Raw genomic sequence first — 23074 nt, forward strand, 5'->3', positions numbered from 1 at the left:
GGGGGCCGTTTCACACCTCAGTGAACAAAACCCAGCAAAACTCAGAGATGTTTTTGGTTGCTGTGATTCCAGGAAGAGTGCTGGAAATCTAGAGGGTAGCAGTCAGGGATGTTGCTAAACATCCTGCAGAGCCCAGCGCTGTTGCCCACACAGAGTCCTCCGTCTCTAAGTACCAATAAGGCAGAGTTGAAGAACCCAAGTCCAGTGCAGGCCTGGTGGACACTTCCTTTCCCACTCCCTGCATTGTAACAAAACAGACCACTGTTGTCTCTAGCAGTTTCCCGGGGCCCACGAGACACAAGAACATCTATTTGGAAGGAGAAGGAGGCACACTCGCTCATGGGTTGGGGTAGCATCGCAGACCATGCGCCTGTCTTTCATTAACACTATCGGGCTGTCTGCTGCTGTAGCTTAGACTGGGTGGCTTCCTTGTTCTTAGGAGCTGATGAAAACTTAATACCACGTGGATGAAACTCCTTGGAGAGCCTCTGAAAAGAGATCATACAAAAATCCTAACATAGCCACTGTGTTCTACCACAAGGATAAACCCAGCTGTCAATCATCTTCCCCCTTCATTTCGATTTCTATGGGGTGTGCCAGAAGGCCTCATGTTCTTGAAGCTTCCCTGGGCTTAGGGCTTCAAGAACTTGTCAAAAGCTTTAGGTAGAAATGGAAAATGGTCTCCCGTCTTGTGGGCCCACTTTTTAAGGGGGACATGAACACTGCTCTGTCTGGATCCGTTGTAATTATTTATAATTTTTTTTTTTTTTTTTAGGAAGTACCACAGCCCTGCACACCACATCTCTGAAGTCACAACACTAACTTGCTTAGCAACTGCTAGATAGCAACAGCTATGGGTTCAAAGCAGAGACTTGGCATGTGGTAGGGGCACAAAAGAGCAGGGAAGGAATGCTGCCTGGCACGGAGGCACTTGGCTGGCTGACCTAGCTTGTCTCTAACTCTGCAGAGCCTCAGGGCCCTGAAGATTAGCGCATCACACTCACAGTCCATTTGCTACTAAGAAGACAGCAAAGGCTAGAAGGGCTCTCTCCAGTGGTTCCTCAAGACTGGTCCCCAGAGTAGCATCACTGTCACCTGGGACTCGCTAGAAAGGCAAAGTCATGGGTCCTCTGTAGACCTGCTTCATCAGAACCCTGTTGGGCAGAGCCAGAACAGAGATTTTACTGACTTCCCCATCGTCCCACCACCTCTAACACTGATTTGGTTTAACAGTTTTGCATCTATGAAAGGAATTCTCTAGAAGGTGCTAAGACAGACTGTGGAAAGGGGGGAAATGGAACTAGAAAAGTGATTAGGAAAAATGACAATGGGAAGTGTGGTGGTTTGAAGAAAATGGCTCCCATAGGTCCATAGGGAGTGGCACTATTAGCAGATGTGGTCTTGTGGGAGGAACTGTGTCACTAGGAGGTTGGCTTTGAGGTCTCAGAAGCCCAAAACCAGGCCTAGTGGCTCACAGTCTCTCTCCCTGCTGCCTGCCAATCAGGATGTAGGACTCTCAGCTACCTCTTCAAAACTATGTCTGCCTGCATGCCGCCATGCTTCCCACCATGATGATAATGGACTAAACCTCTGAACTGTAAGGCCAGCCCCAGTGAACTGTTTTTCCCTTATAAGAGTTGCTGTGGTCATGGTGTCATAGGTAGGAACAAATTTATTTCATCTTACGGCCTCCAGGTCACAAGCTGTCACTGAGGGAAGTCAGGGAAGGAACTCAAAGCAGGAACCTGGAGACAGGAACTGATTCAGAAGCCGGAGAGGGGTGCCTCTTACCAGCTTGATCTCCAGGTTCACTCAGGTTGTCTTTTTCATACAACCCAGGAGCACCTGCCCAGAGGTGGCACTGCCCACAGTGGAATGGGCCCTCATACATGAATCATTGATCACAAATGCCCCATAGTCTTGCCCGCAGAGGCACTCTCTCAGTTGAGGTTCCCTCTTCCCCAATGACTGATCAATGAAGGGTCTCCATGTTTTTTCTCCCATGCACTGAATGGGAGAAACCTTTTGGAAGGTTTTAAACTAATGCACAACCACTTCTCTGTGACCCTGTAGGCTGACTATTGGTTACAGAATCTTGCAAAGAATGGCCAGCTACATCAGTATTTATTCTCTTTTAAGCCATTTCTGGACTTCAGTGCGCTGAAACACAAACAAACAAACAAAAAACAAACAAACAAAAAACCACACAACTGCCCATTCCACCTATCTCTTCCCAAAGCAGCCCCATTCCTTCACCATAGCCAGTGCTCTCTGGCAGGCACATTGTGGGTTATGGAATGGCTGGGTGGTGTTGCTGAGCAACAGCCTCACCTTGAGGTCCCTGTGGACAATGCCCATTCTGTGGAGATAGTAGACAGCATCCAGGACCTGGCGGATGAGAGTGCTGGCATCCTTCTCTGTGTAAAATCCCTTCTCCACTATCCGATCAAAGAGTTCTCCACCAGACACACTGTGAAACAAACAAATAAGATGTTAGGAACAGGAAGGGTGGCTGAATGGTGCAGACAAATCATCCCTAAGAGTCCTTGTTGGGATCAAAAAGAAAACTTTGGTTTTAAAAGAAACTTTAAAACGGGAGCTGTAAGACTCATGCCAGGAGAGTCTTTTCCTGGAAGCCCCAATGAGAGACAGAGTCCAAGATTGATGCAAAGACTTTTATTGATATATTGCGACGGGGTCTACCTGCCTTTGGGAAGGAGGAGACCCTGAACAGCAAAAGTTGTGCATTTTTATACCCTTTACAGAAGCAGACTTCAGCAACAGTGATTATTAAAAACTTGATTGGCTAACAGGGTGACCTTTAAGCTGATTGGCTGCATGACCAGGGCTAAGTGAGAGGACCAGGGCCAGACAGGGAATTTTTTGTTTGTTCTAGTCACTGTAACCTGTAGCTCTGATTGGTTGGCCCAGGTGCAAGCTTCTAGGGACAGTTGCTAGCTGTGTGTCTGTGGCTCTCCCTGGAAACTCCAGGTGGTGGAGGGTTCAGGTGCTCAGGCTCTGAATACAAAATGGTGTTGATTTGGTCTCTACAGAGCCCAATTCTGACTTTAGCATTTGACAACCTCTTCTGCAGAAGCAATTCCTAAAAAAGGTCCCTATGTCATAGCAGTAAAAAAATAAAAAATAAAAAAAATGAAAACAAAAAAACTGTGACATAGAATAAAAGAAAAGTAGAAAAACAAAAACAAAATCCCCAAGATTTTTGGCGTAGCTATTCCTAAGAGGTTGCACCTGAGCTCGGTTTCTAGTCTCCATTCTGCCATGGCTATGTAAAGTCAAAATGGCCTCCATGGCGAAGCATCATCCAATATAAGCAGATGATACTGGACTGGTATGTGTGTGTGTGTGTGTGTGTGTGTGTAGGGGAGAGTCTTACATGACAGGACAATATTGAGAGTAATGTAGCAGTTTCTCAGTATGCGTTGGGTTTTTTTTGATCAATTCTAGGCCTTAAAACACTGAGTACATGAATGTCTTTTAGATGTTTGGACCTTGATCTTTCTACCTAATTTACATAGGTGATGACTCTAGCCTACCTTTTTTAACAATGAGTAGTCGCATACCCTTGAAGGCTATCAGACTTTTTAAAAAATTTTATTAATTTATTCAGATTACAACTCAAATGTTATCCCATCAATTCTATCCTCCCATTCCTGCCTCCCTCCCGCTTTCACCCTATTCCCCTCCCCTAAGTCTATGACCGAGGGGGAGCTTCTCCCCGACTATATGGTCATAGGCTATCAAGTCTCATCTTGGTAGCCTGCTTATTCTTTCTTTGAGTGCCACCAGGCCTCCCAACCAAGAGGAGGTGGTCAAATACAGGGCATCAGAGTTCATGTCAAAGTCAGTTCCCACTTTCCACATAATTGTGGAGAATGTCCTGTCCATTGGGTAGATCAGAGTAGGGGTTCGATGTTTACTAATGTATTGTCCTTGGTTAGGGTTATCAGACTCTTAAAGCTACTGGAAACTTAAAAGAAAGAGAGTGGGAAAGGACACTAAGCCAGGTGTGGTGATATCCCCAAATCCCAATGTTGAGATGCAGATCCAGGAAGGCTGCAACTTTGAGGCTAGCCTGGGCTACATGGTAAGACCCTGATTCAAAATAAAATAATGAAAAGGAGGACACCAGATCACACAGCTCTGACATGGTGCTGCTGACAACATTTCATTCTAATTTACTTTTTATATTTCATTTGATGGGTCTGGGGGTTCTTAATATGAACGTATGTTGGCCTTAGTTAAGAGCAGAGATACACGCTGGCTTTGACGCCATCTGTTCACATCTTTCATCTATGCTGCTGCAACCCTGATGAAAAAACAAAGCAGAGCATCCCAGAACAGAAACAGCTCAACCAATTACCTTCCAAGTTTGAGAATATGTCTATCACGGAAAAAAACATTGTTCTATCCAAATAATCAAGGCATTGTGGAAACAAACTCAAGAGATGCATTATCAAAAAACCCCCAAAGTTTCAATTACACATAAAACATATATTTATTAGAAATATTAAAGCCATAAACTAGCTTTTAAAACGTTTTAAAAACAGTCTTAATACAATAAAATACAAATGTTAGCAGTGCACACACAGGCACGAAGATATGATTTGCTTTCTGCAAGTCACGGCAATTGGTGGGCAATAACGGGTCCACTGACACTGTCGCCATAAAAAGCTAATAATGAGACCAGAAACAACTGCAGCTATAAAACACCCATGGTTTTGAGCTTTATTCCATTACCTGTAGTTGTTCCAAGCAATAATGTCATTGGATAACGCTTCCCTTGCAGAGCAAACTGACAGTCTAGACGGGGAGGCACTCAGGAGAAATAAAAAGCAACCCAAAGAGTGAAAGGAAACAGAAACAGCAAAGGTGACAGTATCTTCAGGTGACCATGCCATCTAAACAATCCATCCTTCACTGAGCCAAGCTCCCAAGGCGTCCTGTCTCGGCAAGTGGTACCAAAGTCTCTCCGTTCTTTGTTATTCTAGAAATACAAAGGGCTTCCCAAAACCCAGTGTGTTTCAATAGCTGGTACACTGCAGAGCCAGGGGGTGCACCACCATAGGAAGACTATAGCTGTGGGGCCAGGTGAGCATGGATGCCCGGCAGGAATTCACCTCAGCACTTACTCAGCCACTCATTCAAGTCTCTCCTGGCTGCCCACTGTGGCAGTAGCTGGGTAGCATCAGTTGCAGAGGGTTAGAAGACCTTTCTCATCCCTTAGCACTGCTTCGCCTTCCAAAGACACCCTCCCTTCACTGGCCAGCCTACCACCAGCCTGCATCTCCTCTGCAGCTGCTGGAGGACAGGGAATAATCCTACTGCCATCGTCCCACCTCCTGACTGGGCATGCCACAACCCAACCTTGCCCACTCTGCTTCCATTGCACCTCATTGGGCCATGCTTCCTATTCTTTTTTTTGAGTGGGTTTTATTGTTGTTGTTGTTTTGTTTTGTTTCTTGAAGCGGGATTTCTCTGTGTCACCCTGGCTATCCTGGACTCACTTTGTTGACCATGGTGGCCTCGAACTCACAGAGATCCACCTGCCTTTACCTCCCGGAGTGCTGGGATTAAAGGCGTGCACCACCATACCCTGCATGCTTCCTACTTCTGGAAGGTCTTTCTCTATAGTGTGGTATTTAAGGTCTTGATTCTGTAAAATGATCATATGTGCATTGCCGTGGGGCAACAGTGCAGCGAGGGTATCAGCGTCAGTGGGTGGTAATGTGCTGCCACAGGCCTCACTATCTGCGCATTTATGATTCTACTTCTTAAGCTTCAGGTTGCACCCGAGTTCTACTTCTGAACACTGCTCAGGAAGAATTTGGTTTCCTTAGAAACCAGGGCTCTGGGGAAATGTTTATAAGCTTGACAGAAAAAAAGTAACAATATTAGTTTAAAAGGAAATCTTAAATTTGCAAATTACTTCATACTTTCAAAAAAAGTTCTCACGAGGCCTGCATATTCAAAGCCCACTGTTAAGAAATGAACGCATCTCCCGGTTCCTGATTTCGAGCTGCAAGTCTCAAAGTGAAAGTATTTGGGGGCAGAGCTTTGGGGTGTCCTTAGGTTGAGGTAAGGTTATCAGACATGGTGCTGGCACAATGGAGTTAGATCCTTATGAGGGGATCTCTGTCCCATCTACCACAGAGGACACTGCAAGCCAAAAAGAGAGCTCCCAGCGGGATTAACCTACATTTCCAGGTCCCCTTCCCACCCTCCCGGGCTGTGAGAAAGTACATTTCTCTACATGAAGACACCTGCTTGTTCTTGAAACCATTTGTGAAGCAGTATGAGAAGTTCTGCTGCTCTGGAACCGGCAGAGGAAAGAGTTTACCCATGGTAAGACGGAGGTCTCCTGCGGCTGGCTGACCCGTGGGGGCTGTGGGCAGAGACTGCCTTACTGCCAACGCTCGAAGGCTCTGCTCTAAAAGGTTGAAAGCTCCCGGGTAAAAATGGAACTCTCTAACTAGAGCAGGCAAAGAATCAGAATGAAATGAGCTGTGAGGAGATTTGGAAAGGAAGAAGAACCCTAGGAATGGATTACGCTCTACAGCGAATATAATTCTTTGTTTTCTATTACTAATAACATAATATAGATTGGGTGAGTTACAAAAGAATTTTATCTTGGCTGAGCTTCTGATCCAAAGTCAAGAGGCCTCGCTTCTTGCTGGCAGAGTCTGAAGGTGTGCAGGGTGTGCACGGAGAGCAAAAGGGGCACACAAGAGACCCAGCCAAAGCAGCTTTTATAGCAAACTCACTTGGAAGAATCCACTAGCCACTAACTCGTTCATTATACAAACGGACTCATTCATATGTGAGACTAGAACCCTATTCGCCTTGGTGTGTATATATATATGTATGTAGGTGTGTGCACATGTTGGTATGTATGTGCACATATGTGCCTGTGCATGTGGTGGTCAGAGATGTGTGTCAGTTGTCTAGACTGGCCAGTCAACCCCAGGGAATCTTTTGTGTACCTTTCCAGCATTACCATTACAAGGATCCAACCTTGGTCTTCATCTTTGTATGATAAGCACTTTTCTACTAAGATTTATTCCCAGCTTCCCGCCCCCCCTCCCCCACCACAGTCATGTCCTAAAGATGCCACATGGTCAGAGAGTCTTAACATCATCATAAGTATTAGGTTTTTTTCCCCAATGAGTTTCAGAAGGCCAACTTATAGAAGTGGCTATGGGGGGGTTCAGCTTAGGGAACGGTGACATGGGTGGTTCAGCTTAGGGAATGGCGACATGGCGGGGTTCAGCTTAGGGAATGATGACATGGCGGGGTTCATCTTAGGGAATGGCGACATAGGGGGGGTTCAGCTTAGGGAATGGCAACATGGGGGTTCAGTTTAGGGAATGGTGACATAAGAATACAAACTGGCTAACACCAAGGAAACAAGATGGAAAAAATGCTCCAGATTTCTTCACTCTTCTAGAACAGTATGCCTTTACACTGAGCTTTGATTTGTTCGGTCCTCATCCCCTTTGCCTATTTTAGTACATGCTGTCACATACATATAGTACATGTGTCAACATACTATGCAAATGCGAAGGAAACATTTTGATGTCACAATCTCAGTAAAGTTTCTATTTGTAAAACTTTTAAACCACATAAATCCCTATGAATGGAAAAATAATTGTCAAGAGACAGGATATGATTTCAAAGTTACTGGACTGAGAAAACTTTAATCTTGGATCACGCTATTGTAGACTGCTGTACAGTGTAACTTTGTCAGAACACCTTGAATTATAGCACCGTGCAATCCCTATTGCTTACATGTACTTGAACCTATCCACCTGATTCTCTCTCCCTTCCTCCTCTCTCTTTCTCTTCCTCTCTCCCCTCTCTCTCCCTCCCCACCTCGTGTGTGTGTGTGTGTGTGTGTGTGTGTGTGCGCGTGCGTGCACACGTGTGCATGTATGTGCACTGGTATTGGTACATGGTGGCCCGTGTCTGTATGTGTGGAGAGCAATGTTGAGTGTCTCTCTCAATCACTTCCTGTCTTTCTTTTGGGGGTAGGGTTTCCTCACTGAACCTGATAATAATTGATTTGCTTGGAATGGCTGGCTGGTGAGACTCTAGGATTCACCCATCTCACTCACCCAATTCTGGGTGCCGAGGGACCAACGTGGATCCTGAGGCTTGCATAACAAGTACATTACCTGTTGAACTGTCTCTCCTTAGCCCTCACCACCTTATCTTAAAATTCAATGCTTGTTAACTGTGTGTGTGTGAATGTGAAATGTTAGGCATGGGCTAACACATTTGAACAGTTGGTCCCTCCCTGGCTGGTGGTGATGCTTTGGAGCCTCACTGGAGAAAGCGACTCACTGGGGGTGAGGGATGGGAGCTTTGGTATTCTACTTCCTGTGCTGTCTTTCTTCCTTGACTGTGGACTCAATGTGGACAATCACTTCACTCTCCAGCTACCATGCCCCCGCTTAAATCAGTGGTTCTCAACCTGTGGGTGGCAACCCTCTTGGGGTTGCATATCAGATATCCATACTATCACGTGTTTACATTACGATTTCTAGCAGCAGCAAAATTACAGTTATGAAGTGGCAATGAAATGGCTTGATGGTTGGGGTGGTCATCACAACAGTAGGTACTGTACTAAAGGGTCACAGCATTAGGAAGGCTCTGAACCACTGACTTAAACTGTAAGCCGAAATAATCTCTTCACTCAAGCTGTTTGTTATCAGGTATTTGATGACAGTAATGAGAAAAGCAACTTATAGACCTTCTAACACCTCCCCCCCACATTTGCCGGAAGGAGTGGCCATGAGGATGCCTGGGAAATGGAGTCCACTGATCTATCCTAGAATGTCACTTACATGTGATTGACTAACAGAAGAAGACCAAAATGGGCCATGCTGCAGGTACAATAAGTTGTAAGAAATTGCATATAATGATAATGAGGTGTCTCCTAAAACGAGTCAGGGACATCCCAGGAGGACATACTGACATAGTACAAGAGCAATGTGGTCTTCGTGTACCCCTTCCATCCTGCCAGACTTGCTAGAAACACCTGTTTTCTCATAATGGAGTGTTCTCTTTAGATTTAGTGCTGGGGCTGGGCGGAGCCCTTCTGGAAACATACAAGTCATGATTAAGAGGCTCAACCGGCGAAGCATTTTTCAATGAAGAAACCCTGAGACCCAGAGGGCAGCGGAGGGCAATTTTAAAAACTGGTCAGGAAGGCCAGCTTCCCTTCTCCACCTCTTTATCAATCAAGTCTCAACTTTAAAGAGCCTGGGATTTCCCTCCACCAGTCAGAGCAACCCCTCACTCCCCCAGCCTGCAGTGAACTCTGGTCCCCCACACTCTGCTCCTGGGGGACCTCCTCACCCATTACAGCAAGATCAAGTCTTTATTTCACACCACTTCTGCCACCAGTACTTTCCTCCTTCATCAAATCCTACTTTAATACTTCTCAAAAACAATTTATTCTTAGAATTCCATTTCACAATATCTGCCAGGCTTCAATCTGTTCAGAGATTTCCAAAACACAAACAAATGATTTTCCATCTAATGGACCAGAAAAGTTTAACCCCCTGTGTGCCATTATATTTTGATTCTGGCTAGTTTGACCTCTTTATATCTGGTGCAGTGGGCTGAACTGTGTCTCTCACACTATATATCGAAATCCTAACTATACAGTATACCTCAGTGACTCCAATTAGAGATAGGTCCTTGGAAAAATTTAATTAAGGGAAAATAGTTCATCTTAGTTACTTGGACCTTACAGAAAGAGGCCGATGGGGTCAGCAGTGGAAGCGGGCTTAGCCTATATAAGGCCTTGGGTTTGGTCTCCAGTACCCAAGAGTAGGGAAATAGGAGACAGGACAATGCTGTTAACACTTAACAGTTAATAAATGGGACCTTTTGAAAGACTTCTGTAAGGTGAGGAATATGTTCATTCAGACAAAGCATTAGGCCACAGACTAGGAAAAGATTTTTACCAACTACACATCTGATAGAGGGCTAATATCCAACACACATCAAGAACTCCAACAACTGGACATCCAGGAAACAAATACCACAATTAAAAGGGGGTACAGATCTAAACAGTGTCCTCAAAAGAAGAAACACTTTTTACTAGTTCTTTGGGAATTTCATACAATTTATTTCACTCTCACACACACCCCGTTTATTCTGGTTGTTGCTGAAAGTGGGTTGTACAAGCCAGGGCAGAAACAGGCAGACCAGGGGGGAGTAAGTGGAGAGGTTGGTACCTGACTAAGTAACATAAGAGTCCAAGGTCACTGGATAGGGGTGGGACATGTTTTGGAGACACAGGGGGTTCACAAATGAAGTTAGTGTTGATACACAGGAAGGAAAAGAGTCCAGAACATCTCTGGTCTTTGACTTGAGGAATGGGTAGATGGTATCACCATTGTTTGACATGGGAGTTGCAATGGTTGGTTTTATTTGTTAATTTGACTGAGTTATTAGGTGCCCAGGCTTCTGCTATTTAAATTGATAGATGAAATGAATGAAGTAGGCAGCTCTCCCCCAACATGGGTAGATGCCATGAAATCTGTTAAGAGTTTGGATAGAAAAAGAAATGGATGAAAGTAAAATTTACTCCTTTTGCCTGATGGTTAGAGCTGAAATGTTAGTCTTCCCCCATCTTTAGATGTGCATTTATATACCACCGCCCCCCTTTGCTTGCATGCCTATGTATGTAGACTGAATTATGCCACTGACTTTCCTGTGTCTCTAACTGGCAGATGGCAGATTGTGGGACATCTCAGTCTCCTTTGTCATATGAACCTATGTTAATCAACCAACCAACCAACCACTGCCTATTGCTTTTGTTTCCATAGAAACCCCTAGCTAATACAAGGCCCTTGATGAAAGTATGGCTTTGGAAGAGCAAAATTATTGAGGGTGTTGGAAAACAATTTTCTGATTGTGGACACACTCATTCTCTCTATTGTCCAATATGGTAGCCACTAATAACATGTGGCTAGTTCACCGAAGAAATGATTTTCTAATTTTATCTAACTTTATTGCTGAGAGTCACATGTTGGATGGCACAGATTTAGAGCCTGGGTAGGATATGTACAACCGCAATGCCTGCTAGATAAAGAAATTAAGAGTGTAGCTCTTATTACAGTCTAAATTTCAGAGAATCAAGCCAAAGGTAGAGTTGCCAACTAGTGAGACATCAGTATGCCAAAGATCTTTACAGTTAAGGGACAAGTGTGATCTTCTACCAAGAGAGGGTAGCTAGGTTAGAGAAAAGGAGGGTATAATGCCAGTGTTGGGTTGGAGAAGGAAGAACCAGCTAAGGACCAGACAGGAAGGTAGGAAACAAAGGAGACATTGCGTGGAAATCAAGATGGGCATCTGGTCAACCCTGACCAACACTACAGAAAGACAAGTATAAGGAAGGCAGAGAAAAACCAAAGGCAGGGCTCAGGAAAGCATGTCCAGTCACTGGCATATACAGTGCTTCCTACACCTTGGCACTGTATGGGTCCTGAGAATGCAAAGAAGGGCCCACAGGACTGAATTATCTGAGACCCATTTTCCCTTCTATAAAAGGAGTGATGTTTTAAAAATAATTTAGACAATGGGAAAAGGTTTCTCCCTTGTCTTGGTGAACTTCTGGCAAGGCATCCTTGTGGAGAGAGTTTAAAAGAACAAAGTGTTACTTGCCACCAGGGCAGGGTGACACAGGAGTTGCTTGCTCTTTATGACAGAGGAGACCCACCTTTCCTGCTCCCACAGATAGGCTAGCATCTTTTTAACATATGCAAGCAACAGGATGGAAAATTTATGCAAAATTCTGCCTTTTTATGTGGTCTTACAGTTGAGTTTTTTGATTCTGCAGGTCTTTTTCTACATGTATGAGGACTTGCAGGTGAGGGCAGGAAGGTTGTCAACCCAGTGGTGGCACATTTCCCAGGATGCTGTGGGTTAATGAAGTTCTTATTAGCCCCAGATGACAGCTGACCTGGATGAACTCATTCAGCACAAGCTTTGTGACAACAGATGGTCTTGAATGTATTAAATATGAGACTGGAAATTTTCCATAATTAGCTCTTTGACAATTACATATCGGCCTTTGTGCAATTAGTTCCAATTAGGAAGATTTTATCTGGCAGAAGTATTAACTACTTTCCTCATCGGGATGACCAAGTGCCTGGCATAAAATTATTTCATGGAGGAAAGATTTCTTTTGACTCTCAGTTTGAAAGGATATGGTCCACCATGGAGAGGAGGGTGTGGTAGCAGGTGGCTCCATGGTGGCAGGGGTGAGTGTGTAGTGGCTTGCTCACACCTCAGCCACCCAGGAAGCAGGAATGGGAATGTTTGAATATCATCAACTTTCTCTTTCTCTCTTTTTATTTCATTTAGCCCCCCACCCCACAGCCTAATGGGTCCATCTATATCCAGACAGGAACTCCCCCCTCAGTTAATGTCTAGAAACACCCTCACAGATACACCCAGAAGGTATGCCTTAGCATCTCTTAAGTGACTCTCAATCAAGTCAGGCTGGCAGTAAAGACTGGCCACCCCAGAAGCACGGTTGCCGGTCTATCATACTTTCTGCAGTGTGGTAGAAAATTTACATTCCTTCAGTAGCTAAAAACTGAGCGAGAAGAGAACAGGCTCTGGAAGGAGTCTTGGGACAGGACCTGGTTATAGAGTCTGTAAAGGCGACAGCTCCCATGTGGAGGACTGCCAGCTGGCTGGGAGCACATCACGGTCTATCTTGGGTAAATGTGTTCCAAACTGATGGAGAACAATTACGCAATCCACATATGCTTAGGGATTCAGAACCTGAAAAAAAGAACTGGTAACCTCGGTTTTATGTTACAGCTTAAGGATGCGCTTCAGCCCCATTACTCATTGCCTTATTCAGACGTAAGTGTATATGTTTGCATCTGCTCTGATGTTTCTTAGCTAGGGTGGCTCTCTATGGAGTGCCTTCTAATGCATATGAGGGAGGGCATATGCATTTACATAAGCAGGGAAAGATTTAACATGACTTTGAAAAGAGCTAAGATAACCCAGAGGTCGCCTGTCTGCTACTTAGCCAACTGCTGGGGCAGAGGTTCTTTGTATCCCTTGAATCTCTGCATGTTAAAAGATGTATTTATCTGTTTGTTTGTTTACTGTGCACATGCACATTCATGCCACAGCACATCTGTGGAAGTCAGAGGACAACTTGTGGCAGCTGGTCCTCTTCTTCCACCGTGTGAGTCCCAGAGACTGTACTAAGGTCACCAGGCTTGGCGGCCAGTGCTTCCCCTGCTGAGCCCTATCAATCCTCTGCGTGTTTTTAGCTTCCTGCCTTTGTTTATCACTGAGGATCCCAGCTGGGATGCCAGCATCAGAAGGGTCTTTCCTGATGCCCAGACAACGTTAGGTCCTCTGTCGCATTAATTTTATTCCTTTGTATTTTTACATAGCACTTGTTGGTTGTAATCAACCCCAGCATGTGCGTCTGTATAGTTTGTCCTCTTATCCTGGACCCATGCTATCCCATTAAGGGGAATTCCACAAAGGTAGGGCCATGTTTGTCTCCCCTGCTACTGTTCCATCTCCAGGCCTAGCTTGGTTTATGGCACAAAGGGAGAGAAAACTTAATATTTGCTACCCAGGGGCCAATATATTCAGCCAGTGAATTCCACGCTCTGTGTTAGCTGTGTTTCAAAAATAAGGGAGAGGTTAATAAAGGAAGACCCCTGGTTGACATCACACACCGATGTCACACACACACATACACACACACACACACACACACACACACACACACCACAGTGCAAGCGATACAAAATTTCACACCTGAGTAAAAGTTGGGTCTAGCTGGGCACGGCCTTCTCACATAGTCATGTAAACCTCAACACATTGTGCCAGGGTGATCATAACAGAAACATTCTGTAACCATCATCCTCTAGCACACTGATTGGTGAGTCATTCCTTTTGAAATTTCCATATCGGTCACATAATGAACCATCCATCCATCCATCCATCCATCCATCCATCCATCCATGAATCCATTTTCAATTTGTTCAGCTACCTGATTGTGAGCTGGTCTGAGTAATACCTTTCTATTTTATCCCTTTTATTTAGAGCAAGTAGTCCACATCCTGAAAGAATGTTCCAGAGTCCGGAATCCACTCCATTAAATTGCTGTTCTATCTAGCTTTGTAAGGGGAACAACTTGGTGTCTTACTGTGTAATAGAAGATCACAGCTGAAAGTATCCGAATGACAAACAGCCATTACTTTAAAACACTATGCCAAAAATTCATTAGATGATGTGCTAATGGGCAGATAAATGAATGATCTCTCGAGCAGTGTGTGCGGAGATGAGCACCCTCTCCACAGAGGTGTGGACGACTGGCTGGCAATGTCATGATCCAATCCATCCACATGGACAGGGTGGGGCAAACTTGACAGACAAAAATCATAGAATAAAAGCTGTTATGGGATGTCAATTTACTGTTGGGTGGTTTTTTTTTTTGTTTGTTTGTTTGTTTTTAACAGATTAGCTCCTTGAAAGCCTTTCCTTGCAACTGTGCAGATATGCACTATGCACAAAAATGTCTTTGCAAGCACATGTGCTCCTTTAGAACAAAGACAATTACATGCAGCTGGAGCAGGCAAGCATCCACCGCATCAGGTTCTTTCTCCCTCAGCTCAAATAGTTGCAGTCTTACAGAGGGACAGAAGCATTGCTCGCTGTTGTGGGGAGGCAGCTTATAAATCACATTGCGTAAGTGTGCTACAGCCCACTGCTGTTGACAAGATCACTTTTTACTGATGGGTTTTGTATCACACTCAGTGCAGAAGAAAAAAGAGAGCATGGCATTGGGTGAGAACCATACATATCACAAACATTTTAAATGACCAGTAAGATTGCAGTGCATTTGCATCATTCATCCATCAGCCTTAGTGTTGTAAAAAAGACAAATATCTTCTCTAGTGTCCCCAAGATCTAGTAATAGTGGTCACCTAAACTGTGACCCTTAAGTAAACTAGCTGATTTGTTCAGGCACTTTTATCACTGGATAAACGTCCGGCTGGAATATGAAGCTGATCGGCAAGGTAGCTTCTAGATCCTCACAAAGCTAGAACACAGTTGGAAGATGGGCCAGCAATTTCATTCCTAAGAGTACATGTGGGAGAACTGAGAACGCCTTCATGTAAAAACTCCTGCATCCATGTTCATAGCAGTGTAACCTTTCATAGTCAAGAAAGTAGAAATAAACCCAAAGGCTGACCAGTGGAGCGTGGATAAACAAAACATGGTAGATACACACGTAAAAACAAAGACTATTCCACTCATAAAAAGGAATAGAACACCGACATGTGACTATGTCACAAGCATACTGAGGATGCAACATTGAGGGAACAAGCCAGACACACACACACACACACACACACACACACACACACAGAGAGAGAGAGAGAGAGAGAGAGAGAGAGAGAGAGAGAGAGAGAGAGAGAGAGAGAGAGAGAGAGAGAGAGAGAGAGAGAGAGAGAGAGAGAGAGAAATCCACACACTGCAGGACTCTATTTATATGAAATGACCAAAACAGGTGCAACTGCAGGTGAGAAAGAAGCTTAGTGTTTGGCCTGGGCAACAAAAAGTGAGTGGAAGTGAACATAGAGCCTACGCTGAGGGAACATAGATGTTGTGGAATTAGTGACAATGGCTGCAACGCTTTGTGAACATCCTGAGAAACACCAAATTGTATGTCTTCAAAGAGTGAGTTTTGGGGCTGGAGAGATAGATGGCTTGGCAGTAAAGAGCGCTGACTGCTCTTCCAGGGCTATCTGAGTTCAGTCCCAGCACCCACATGGAGCTCACAACCAAGTGTAACTCCAGTTCCAGGGGATTTGGCACCTTCACACACACGCACGCACGCACGCACGCACGCACGCACGTGCACACACACACAGGCAAAACAATGCACATAAAATAAAAATAAATCTAAGATAAAGAAAAATGAGTTTTATGGTATGAATTTCATGAACATACCATAAAACTTTCTGAAAAGGTGCCCTCTTTGCTTTTTCCAAACCCACTCTCTCATTCACAGAATGACAAATATGTCATCTAAGGGACATTCCTGTCTATGCCTTAGACATCAATAGTCTAGGTTGAGGTCTTGGCATTTAACACCCGAAGAGGTCTCCTGCATCTGTTCCTCAATCGTCTTGCCCGACGTGCTGCTTCTCTCTGGCCTTTCCGTTGACACACAAATCTGGGCCGTGTCTTGTTGGAGTTCTTCCTTTTGCTACCTGCCACCTATACTCACTTAGCATAGCTGCCCTACCTCTAACGGTATTTCTTTTATCGGGGAAAAAAAAAAGAAGCTTTATATAGCACAGGGCCCTTTGTCAGACAGGGTATTCTTAGACGACCTCTGGGAACGGGCCACCTAACAAAGACAGTTGAAGCTACTTTTCTTGGCCTTTTGGTTAGTCGCACCTTCCAGGGTCTTCTGAGACCTCAAATAACTGTCAAAGGGAACCCCGCTCACTCATATTATGCCTTTCAGGTAAGAACTAAGTCCCCTGCACTGACATCTCATTAAAATGGTTTGCTTCAAATTGTATTTCTTTTAATGTGTACTTATGTGATGGAAATGTTAAAAAAAAAAAAAACAAAAAACAAAAAACAACAAAACTGGACTAATGTGATGGTTTGGGCAACAGGAAATTTGCTAAAGATCACCAAAAGCCATGTTCAAAATGAATGAATTTTATGGTGTATACATTTTATACCTTGATCATGCTGGGCTTGGGAAATGGTTGAGTGAGTAAAGTCCTTGCCTCACCTGAGTTCAAATCCCAGAACCTCCATGAAAAGACAGCCATGGTGTATGCTTGTAATGCTAGGGGTGAAGACAGGGGTCCCCCTCCCTGGAGCTTACTGCTCAGCTAGTTTATCCTACTTGGGAAGAGTCCAGAGCAATGAGAAACTGTTTCAAACAAAGGTAAAAAGGGATATAAAGAATACAAAGGTTGTCCTCTTCACACCAAACATTCATGCCCACATGTACACACAGGAACACACACATTTATACACATGCATGCACACATACACACAGAGAAAAACAAAAGAAAAAATAAAGCAGGAGGTTTGAGGAGGGAGGTGGTGGTGGAAGCAAGTTGGGCTGTGAGTTAAGGATGGAGGAAGGTGGTCAGGGCAGGGATGCTGGTGAGCAGTGAGCAGATGGGCAGCCCATTCTCCACGGCTGGTGGGGGTGGGGAAACGGGGACTGCCTCTGACGTGAACTCTGGTGGCCATGATTTAGTCACTTCCATTTGGAGGTGAGGCCTTGTAGGTACACAGAGGAAGGGGAGGCAGGTTATTCTGATGAGACCTGATAGGCTGTGGTAAGACGGTGGTGGAGAAGGAGTCCTGCCTCCCAGTCAGAGGTTTAGGGGAGGGGAATGGGGGGAAGGTACTTCTTATATCATGAACGCTCCTTTGCCCAAGGTCACACTTCCCTTCCTGGAAACAACACATACCTGCAGAATGAGGGGAAGGTGCACACTACTGCACTTCCTTGCTCCATGCAGCAGAAACCTATCAAGGGTTACCTTGGCTCTAGAGATTCCAGAAGGAGGTGGGCACCTTGCTGGGGCATCTTCATAGCCTACCTACCCACACCCGACCTCCTTCCTGCCCTGCTTCCTTCCCTACTTGCCGAGCCTCGAGTCTTGGGGTTCTGAAAACTCACCTGTACCCAAAGCTCTGATTTGGAGGCTGTTTCTGTGGAAACTGACCATTTATACACTCACCCTCAGCTTGTAAATGCTAAACAGTCTTCATAAACTAGAAATAAGAAAACCAGAAACTCCTTGGGTAGAAATGTCACAAACTCTGGAGAAAAAAAGAAATAAAAAGAATTTGGTGTTCTACGGGTTACTATCAAGCCCAAATGTGTTGTTCAAAGGTAGGAAGAGAACAAGGCTCCCTACCCCTGAGCCTTGCAGTCAGCCTTCTGTCTCAGCATGTGACGCAACTGCCAGGCTCTAGCATAAGAACAGGAAGAGTCTGTTGCCTAGAGGTTGGTGATGGCTTCCTTGGTATAGTCCCTGCTACACAAGCACAAGAACCCGCCTTCAAAAAGCCAGGTGCTGTCCTGCACACATGTGACCTCAGAACTGGGAGAGATGGGCAGAGGACGGACGCCTGGGGCTTGCTGGTCAGCTGGCCTCACCTAACCAGTGAGCTCTGGGTCCCCGAAGAGACTCTGTCTCAAAATATACTGTGCATGGCTCCTGAGAAACAAAACTCAAGCTTAACCTCTGACCTCCACAGGCACATGTACATATGCAAACACACACACAATACACACACACACACACACACACACACACACACACACACACGTATTTACATGTATGTTTGAATGTTTTTTTTTTTAAGCTGAGATGTACACCCAACCTGCTGTCTGTCATAGTTCCAAGAACACACGTTTTCTGCTAAGCATGGAGAAAGCATAAGGATGTGTGAGAGCGAACTCTGAGAATCTAAAGGGCCAAGAGATGCCAGGAGCCTGTACCCACACTTGAATTTAGAGTGCATTTATTTCCTACACTTAATGCAATTGCATCCTCTACCAGACAGCCTGCAGGCCGGGGGATAATGAGATTTTGGCACACCAAGTGCTTAAAGTCATCACTACAAGAGCAATTGAAAACACGGGCAGCCTATCCACTCTGTCACATCCCAAGGAGGGTCTGGAAGATCTGCTACCTCTAACAAGCCCAGGGGCTACTGATTGTCTGAAATGCCTTGCTCTGAAAAAAAAAAAAAAGCCAAATTTTATTAGAAATCCTGGTATCTCGCCATTACTAACTCCCAGTGGCCCATTAAATGAATGCTGGTGTCTCGATTAGAGAGCTGTAGATTATTGATTTTGCTACACTAGACACAAGTCAGTGCTCTGTGCTTTGGAGTACACTGTCTTATGTAAAAAGAAATCAGTGTCTCGGAAGAGGTCCCGCCTTCAGCTTCTGGATTCCTGGCATTTGTTCAGATACCATGTTGGCTTGCTTCCCTGGTCCTCGCCGAGTCTCTTAGCATCTCCTGAACTAACGTGGCTTCAGCATTCCAGCGTATCTGCCCTTGTGGACCCATAGTCCTAGCCAGTGAGCCTGTCTTCTCCCTTAACACAAGATCTCCACGAAGCAAATATTTGTAGCTAGCCATCTGTGAAGGGTTCCCCATCCTTGGATTCTACCAAATCTCAATCAAAACTGTTCAGAGAACACGCAGGGCACATCTGTACTAAAGGGGCAGAAACGTGTGTCCTTGTTTATCTTGGAATAATAAATACAGTGTAACAATTATTTACTTACTGCTTATTGCATTGACTTTTCTAATTCATCCAGAAGATTTATAGTACACAGAGGGATGTGTAGAGGGGATATGCAAATAACCATTTATTTATTTATTTTAATTCTGTATGTCATTGTGTGTCTGTGCACATGTATATGTGGGAGCATTTTGAGGAGGCCAAAGACAACTTTGGCTGTCATGCCTCAGGTGCCGTCTGTTTTGTGTTCTTGAGACAGAATCTCTCACTGGCTTGGAAAGCATCAACTAGGCTAAGCTGGCAGGCCAGGAAGTCCCAGGGATCCTTCTGTTTCTCTCTCCCCAGTGCTGGGGTTACAACTGTGAGGCACCATACAGGTTTTGTGTGTGTGTGTGTGTGTGTGTGTGTGTTTTAACCTGGGTTCTAGGGATGAACCTGGGCCCTTGTGTTTTCAAGGCAAGGACTTTACCAACTAAGCCATCTCTCCAGCTCACAAGTTCCCACTATAGATAGATAACAGACCTGAGCATCCGGAGGTTTGGTACCAATGGGCACCACTGATGCTCAGGGACCAACTATACTTACAAGGCCCTGTCCCCCCTGTGTCATTGCATCATAGGTAGGCCTCTTTACATGTCTTCCAACCACTCAGAGCCAGGAGTTACAGGGAAAGTTTCCCACACGGAGTGTGGCAGAGAGGCCTTGGGAGGGGCTGGCTACAGGCAGGCAGAAGGGAAGAAGAGAAATTATGCCCCAAATGACAGGGTAAAACAGCTCTTACCACCTTGGTTATTACAGTGTTTTTATAAGTTAGGAAACCCATTAATCATAAATAGTGCCTCCTTTCAATGGATGCTTTCACAAATAAATCATTTTTAAGAAACACTTATACAAATACGAATTTCACATGGTTCTCGTGGGTGACTATTATTGGCCTTGTTGCAGGGATAAAGTAACTGAGGTCACGGGAAAGATAAATTGCTCGGTTAATAAGAAGATGTGAATGAATGAATGGTATGTGACATTCCTTTAGTTAGAGGCCTTTAAAGTTGTCTGCTCACAAGTAACAAATGCTTGCTACACACCATAGACATCAACACAAAACAGCTTTAAGATCTGACCCCAAACACTGCCCCAGGGGGTCCACAGTTAACACCTTGCCTTTCTCATCTCCCTCTTTCTTATTTATTACATGTGTCTTGTGGGTGGGATGCATATGTGCACCCCCAACACGGAGCATGTGTGCACATGGATTTGTGTGCATCTGAGGATGGCATCAGGAGTTTAATAAACTTCTGGTAGTAATAGTTCCTGCCTGGAATTTACCTCTTACAGCCATTCTGGGATTTATCCTTATTTACTTGCGCTCATATTAAAGTTTGTGTCTCCTTTAAGCATAAAAGCTGCAGAATCTAGGGCCTGGTAACAAGTCACAATACTGATAGTTGTCCCCCACTAGATAAGCACTGAAAATTATGAAATGACACAACAGAAGTAGGAAGAGTTGGAGCAACTGTGGGGGGCTATGTGATGGGCAGAAGAGTCAATGCCAGAAAAGCGATCTCAGGAATGGCAGCCAGAACATAGCAGCTGCGATTAGCAGGCTCCAGGTTCAAGGAAGAAGGAGAGGTGAAAGTCTAGAGGTTCTGGGAGGCAGTGATGACCTTGTGGTCAGGCAGAGCTCGGTGCTTGACTATTTCACTAACCATAGTGGATTTTTGATTCTGTCTTGATGATTATTCTGATGTAAAACAAAGAAACAAAACCACACCATCGGGAAGGCAATAGGAACATGGAAGACACTGGGCAGGCACTTGCCTTCCCAGGCCGACAGAAAAATGAGTCACAATTAGCCGACAGTGGAAACAACAGGGAGAGAGAGGGCTGGAAGAAGGAGAGCTCTCAGGACTCCATAGTGGGTGAAATGCCAAGTGTGAGGGAGGAGGATGAGGTGTGGGGGGAGGAGAATGACATGAGAAAACCTGACAGCTGGGTGTGTATGCATGCCCAGCCTCCCACCCCATGACATGGGGCTCTGCACACACAAGCCTGCAGGTGCCCCTGTTGGAGTTGGTTGCAAAAGTTGTGTTGCTCTCTCATGTCATAAGCTAAAATGAGCTGAATTTGGAGCAACGTGAGGCTCGGGAGGGAGCAGAAAATGAACCAGTGTACACAGAGAGCAGAAAGCAGAGAACATAGTCGGGAGAAAGGAGAGATGGGCTAGGGGTCTAGTTCTGTGACGGAGCCCTAAACATGGGCAGCAAGGAGAAGAATAGAGGTGTTGTTCCCCAGGAGAAGCAGAGCAGGGAATGAGAAGATGTTTGGGGAGAAGGCCTAGGAACGGATAACGTGGATATAGCGAATTCAATCGTCACTTACATGCAAGCAGAAGCAACTGGTTTTCTTATTAATTCTTGTGTTCTCTGCTGGGTTTTATACTCAAATATTTTTAAAAACTCAAATCCTTCCTTAGGTGGTGCCACAAAAACTTAAGATGACACGAGTGGCTTTGTGCTTCCAAACGCGCATTGTTTAAAAATAGATGAACTGTCGGAGCCACTTTGGCTAGAACTTGGCAGTTTTATGAATAAATAAAATTACCTAGCTTAGTACAATTAAGGCATTTCTCTCTTTAATAGTTGGAAACCTGGAGTCTCCTAGGTCAAGGCTACTTGTAGCACGGGCTCTTTTGGTTCTCCTCCTTGGGGACACAGAAGGGGCCACGTGGGGGAGCAGTGACGGTGTCAGAGCAGCAGAGAACAAAACTGGGCTAGAACAGCAGGGTTGAGGGAGGAGAGGGGACGAGGAAGGCACATAGCTCTCCTCATAGGAACACACTCATAGGCTGTTTGGCAGAGCAGAGGCTCCATGGAAGCCTTGGCACCTGGCACCATGATGGATTTGCTAGAAGGAAGATGGACATATGTCAGGATGGGCTGCACCCCTGGTTGGCCTCTGCAGTTGCTCCTAGCCAGTGCATGACACCCCAGTAAGAGAATCCGCCCCAGACGACACAGAACCACTGGGCTATGAAATTCTTCAAGGTGCCCATGGCAGAATTTCAATCAAAATTGGCTTATCCTTCTTTTTTCCACTGCAGTCTGAGCATGCTGCCAGCTGTCTCTCCACCCCACAGCAGTCAATGGCTTGGGGGTGAGGAGGGACATTGAAGGGTGCAGCTTTTTAATTCAGTTCTTAAAGAAAAAGATGCCGATTGTGCTGACATGTATTAAGGGGATTGGAGTCAGCCAGGCAAAAAGGCTCACAAAGGTTACCTGCCTGGGTCATAGCAAGGCATTGGAGTTTAGTGGCCATGACTTGATAGTTAGAAGGAGCATGTGCCACCAGAAGGCTAACAGCAACCAGGCCCATGTAGGACTGTCTCTGAGATAAATGGTAGGCTTCCAGGAGGAGGAAATGTGTTCCTTGGCTACTCATTTCTCAAATCTGGGTAAAAAGCTGTTTAGGACCCAGGAGTGAGAAGTGAGTACCTACAGATATGTCACAGGATTGTCAAAGGACCAAATAATAAGATATGAAAAACAGCCACAAAGCAAGCACTGATCATTAATCATTATTAATATAGTGTGTTGTTATTGTGTATATGTATGTTTGGTGGAATGCAAGTGTGTTACGTGTGTGCACATGCATATATGTTCATGTAGCTGTGTGAACATGTATATGAAGGTTGGTTGCATGTATATGTGTGTATATGTACGTATGGAGGTCATATGTTGATAC

The 23074-nt window shown here is 45.0% G+C and overlaps 2 protein-coding genes across 3 annotated transcripts in view; both read right to left on the minus strand.

Moving 5' to 3' along the window:
* Prpf18 (pre-mRNA processing factor 18) overlaps positions 1-23074 on the minus strand; it is an 807949-nt gene that overhangs the window by 664650 nt on the left and 120225 nt on the right. The gene's annotated exons all lie outside the window — the stretch shown is intronic.
* Positions 1-23074, minus strand: part of Camk1d (calcium/calmodulin dependent protein kinase ID) — a 389294-nt gene that overhangs the window by 50234 nt on the left and 315986 nt on the right. For both annotated transcript variants that reach the window (XM_051151349.1, XM_051151348.1), the window contains exon 4: positions 2332-2470. In XM_051151349.1, the coding sequence (XP_051007306.1) occupies positions 2332-2470 (139 nt within the window). The remainder of the gene's footprint in view (positions 1-2331; positions 2471-23074) is intronic.

This window comes from Acomys russatus, chromosome 9, assembly GCF_903995435.1.
Source record: "Acomys russatus chromosome 9, mAcoRus1.1, whole genome shotgun sequence".
NCBI classification, from domain to species: domain Eukaryota; kingdom Metazoa; phylum Chordata; class Mammalia; order Rodentia; family Muridae; genus Acomys; species Acomys russatus.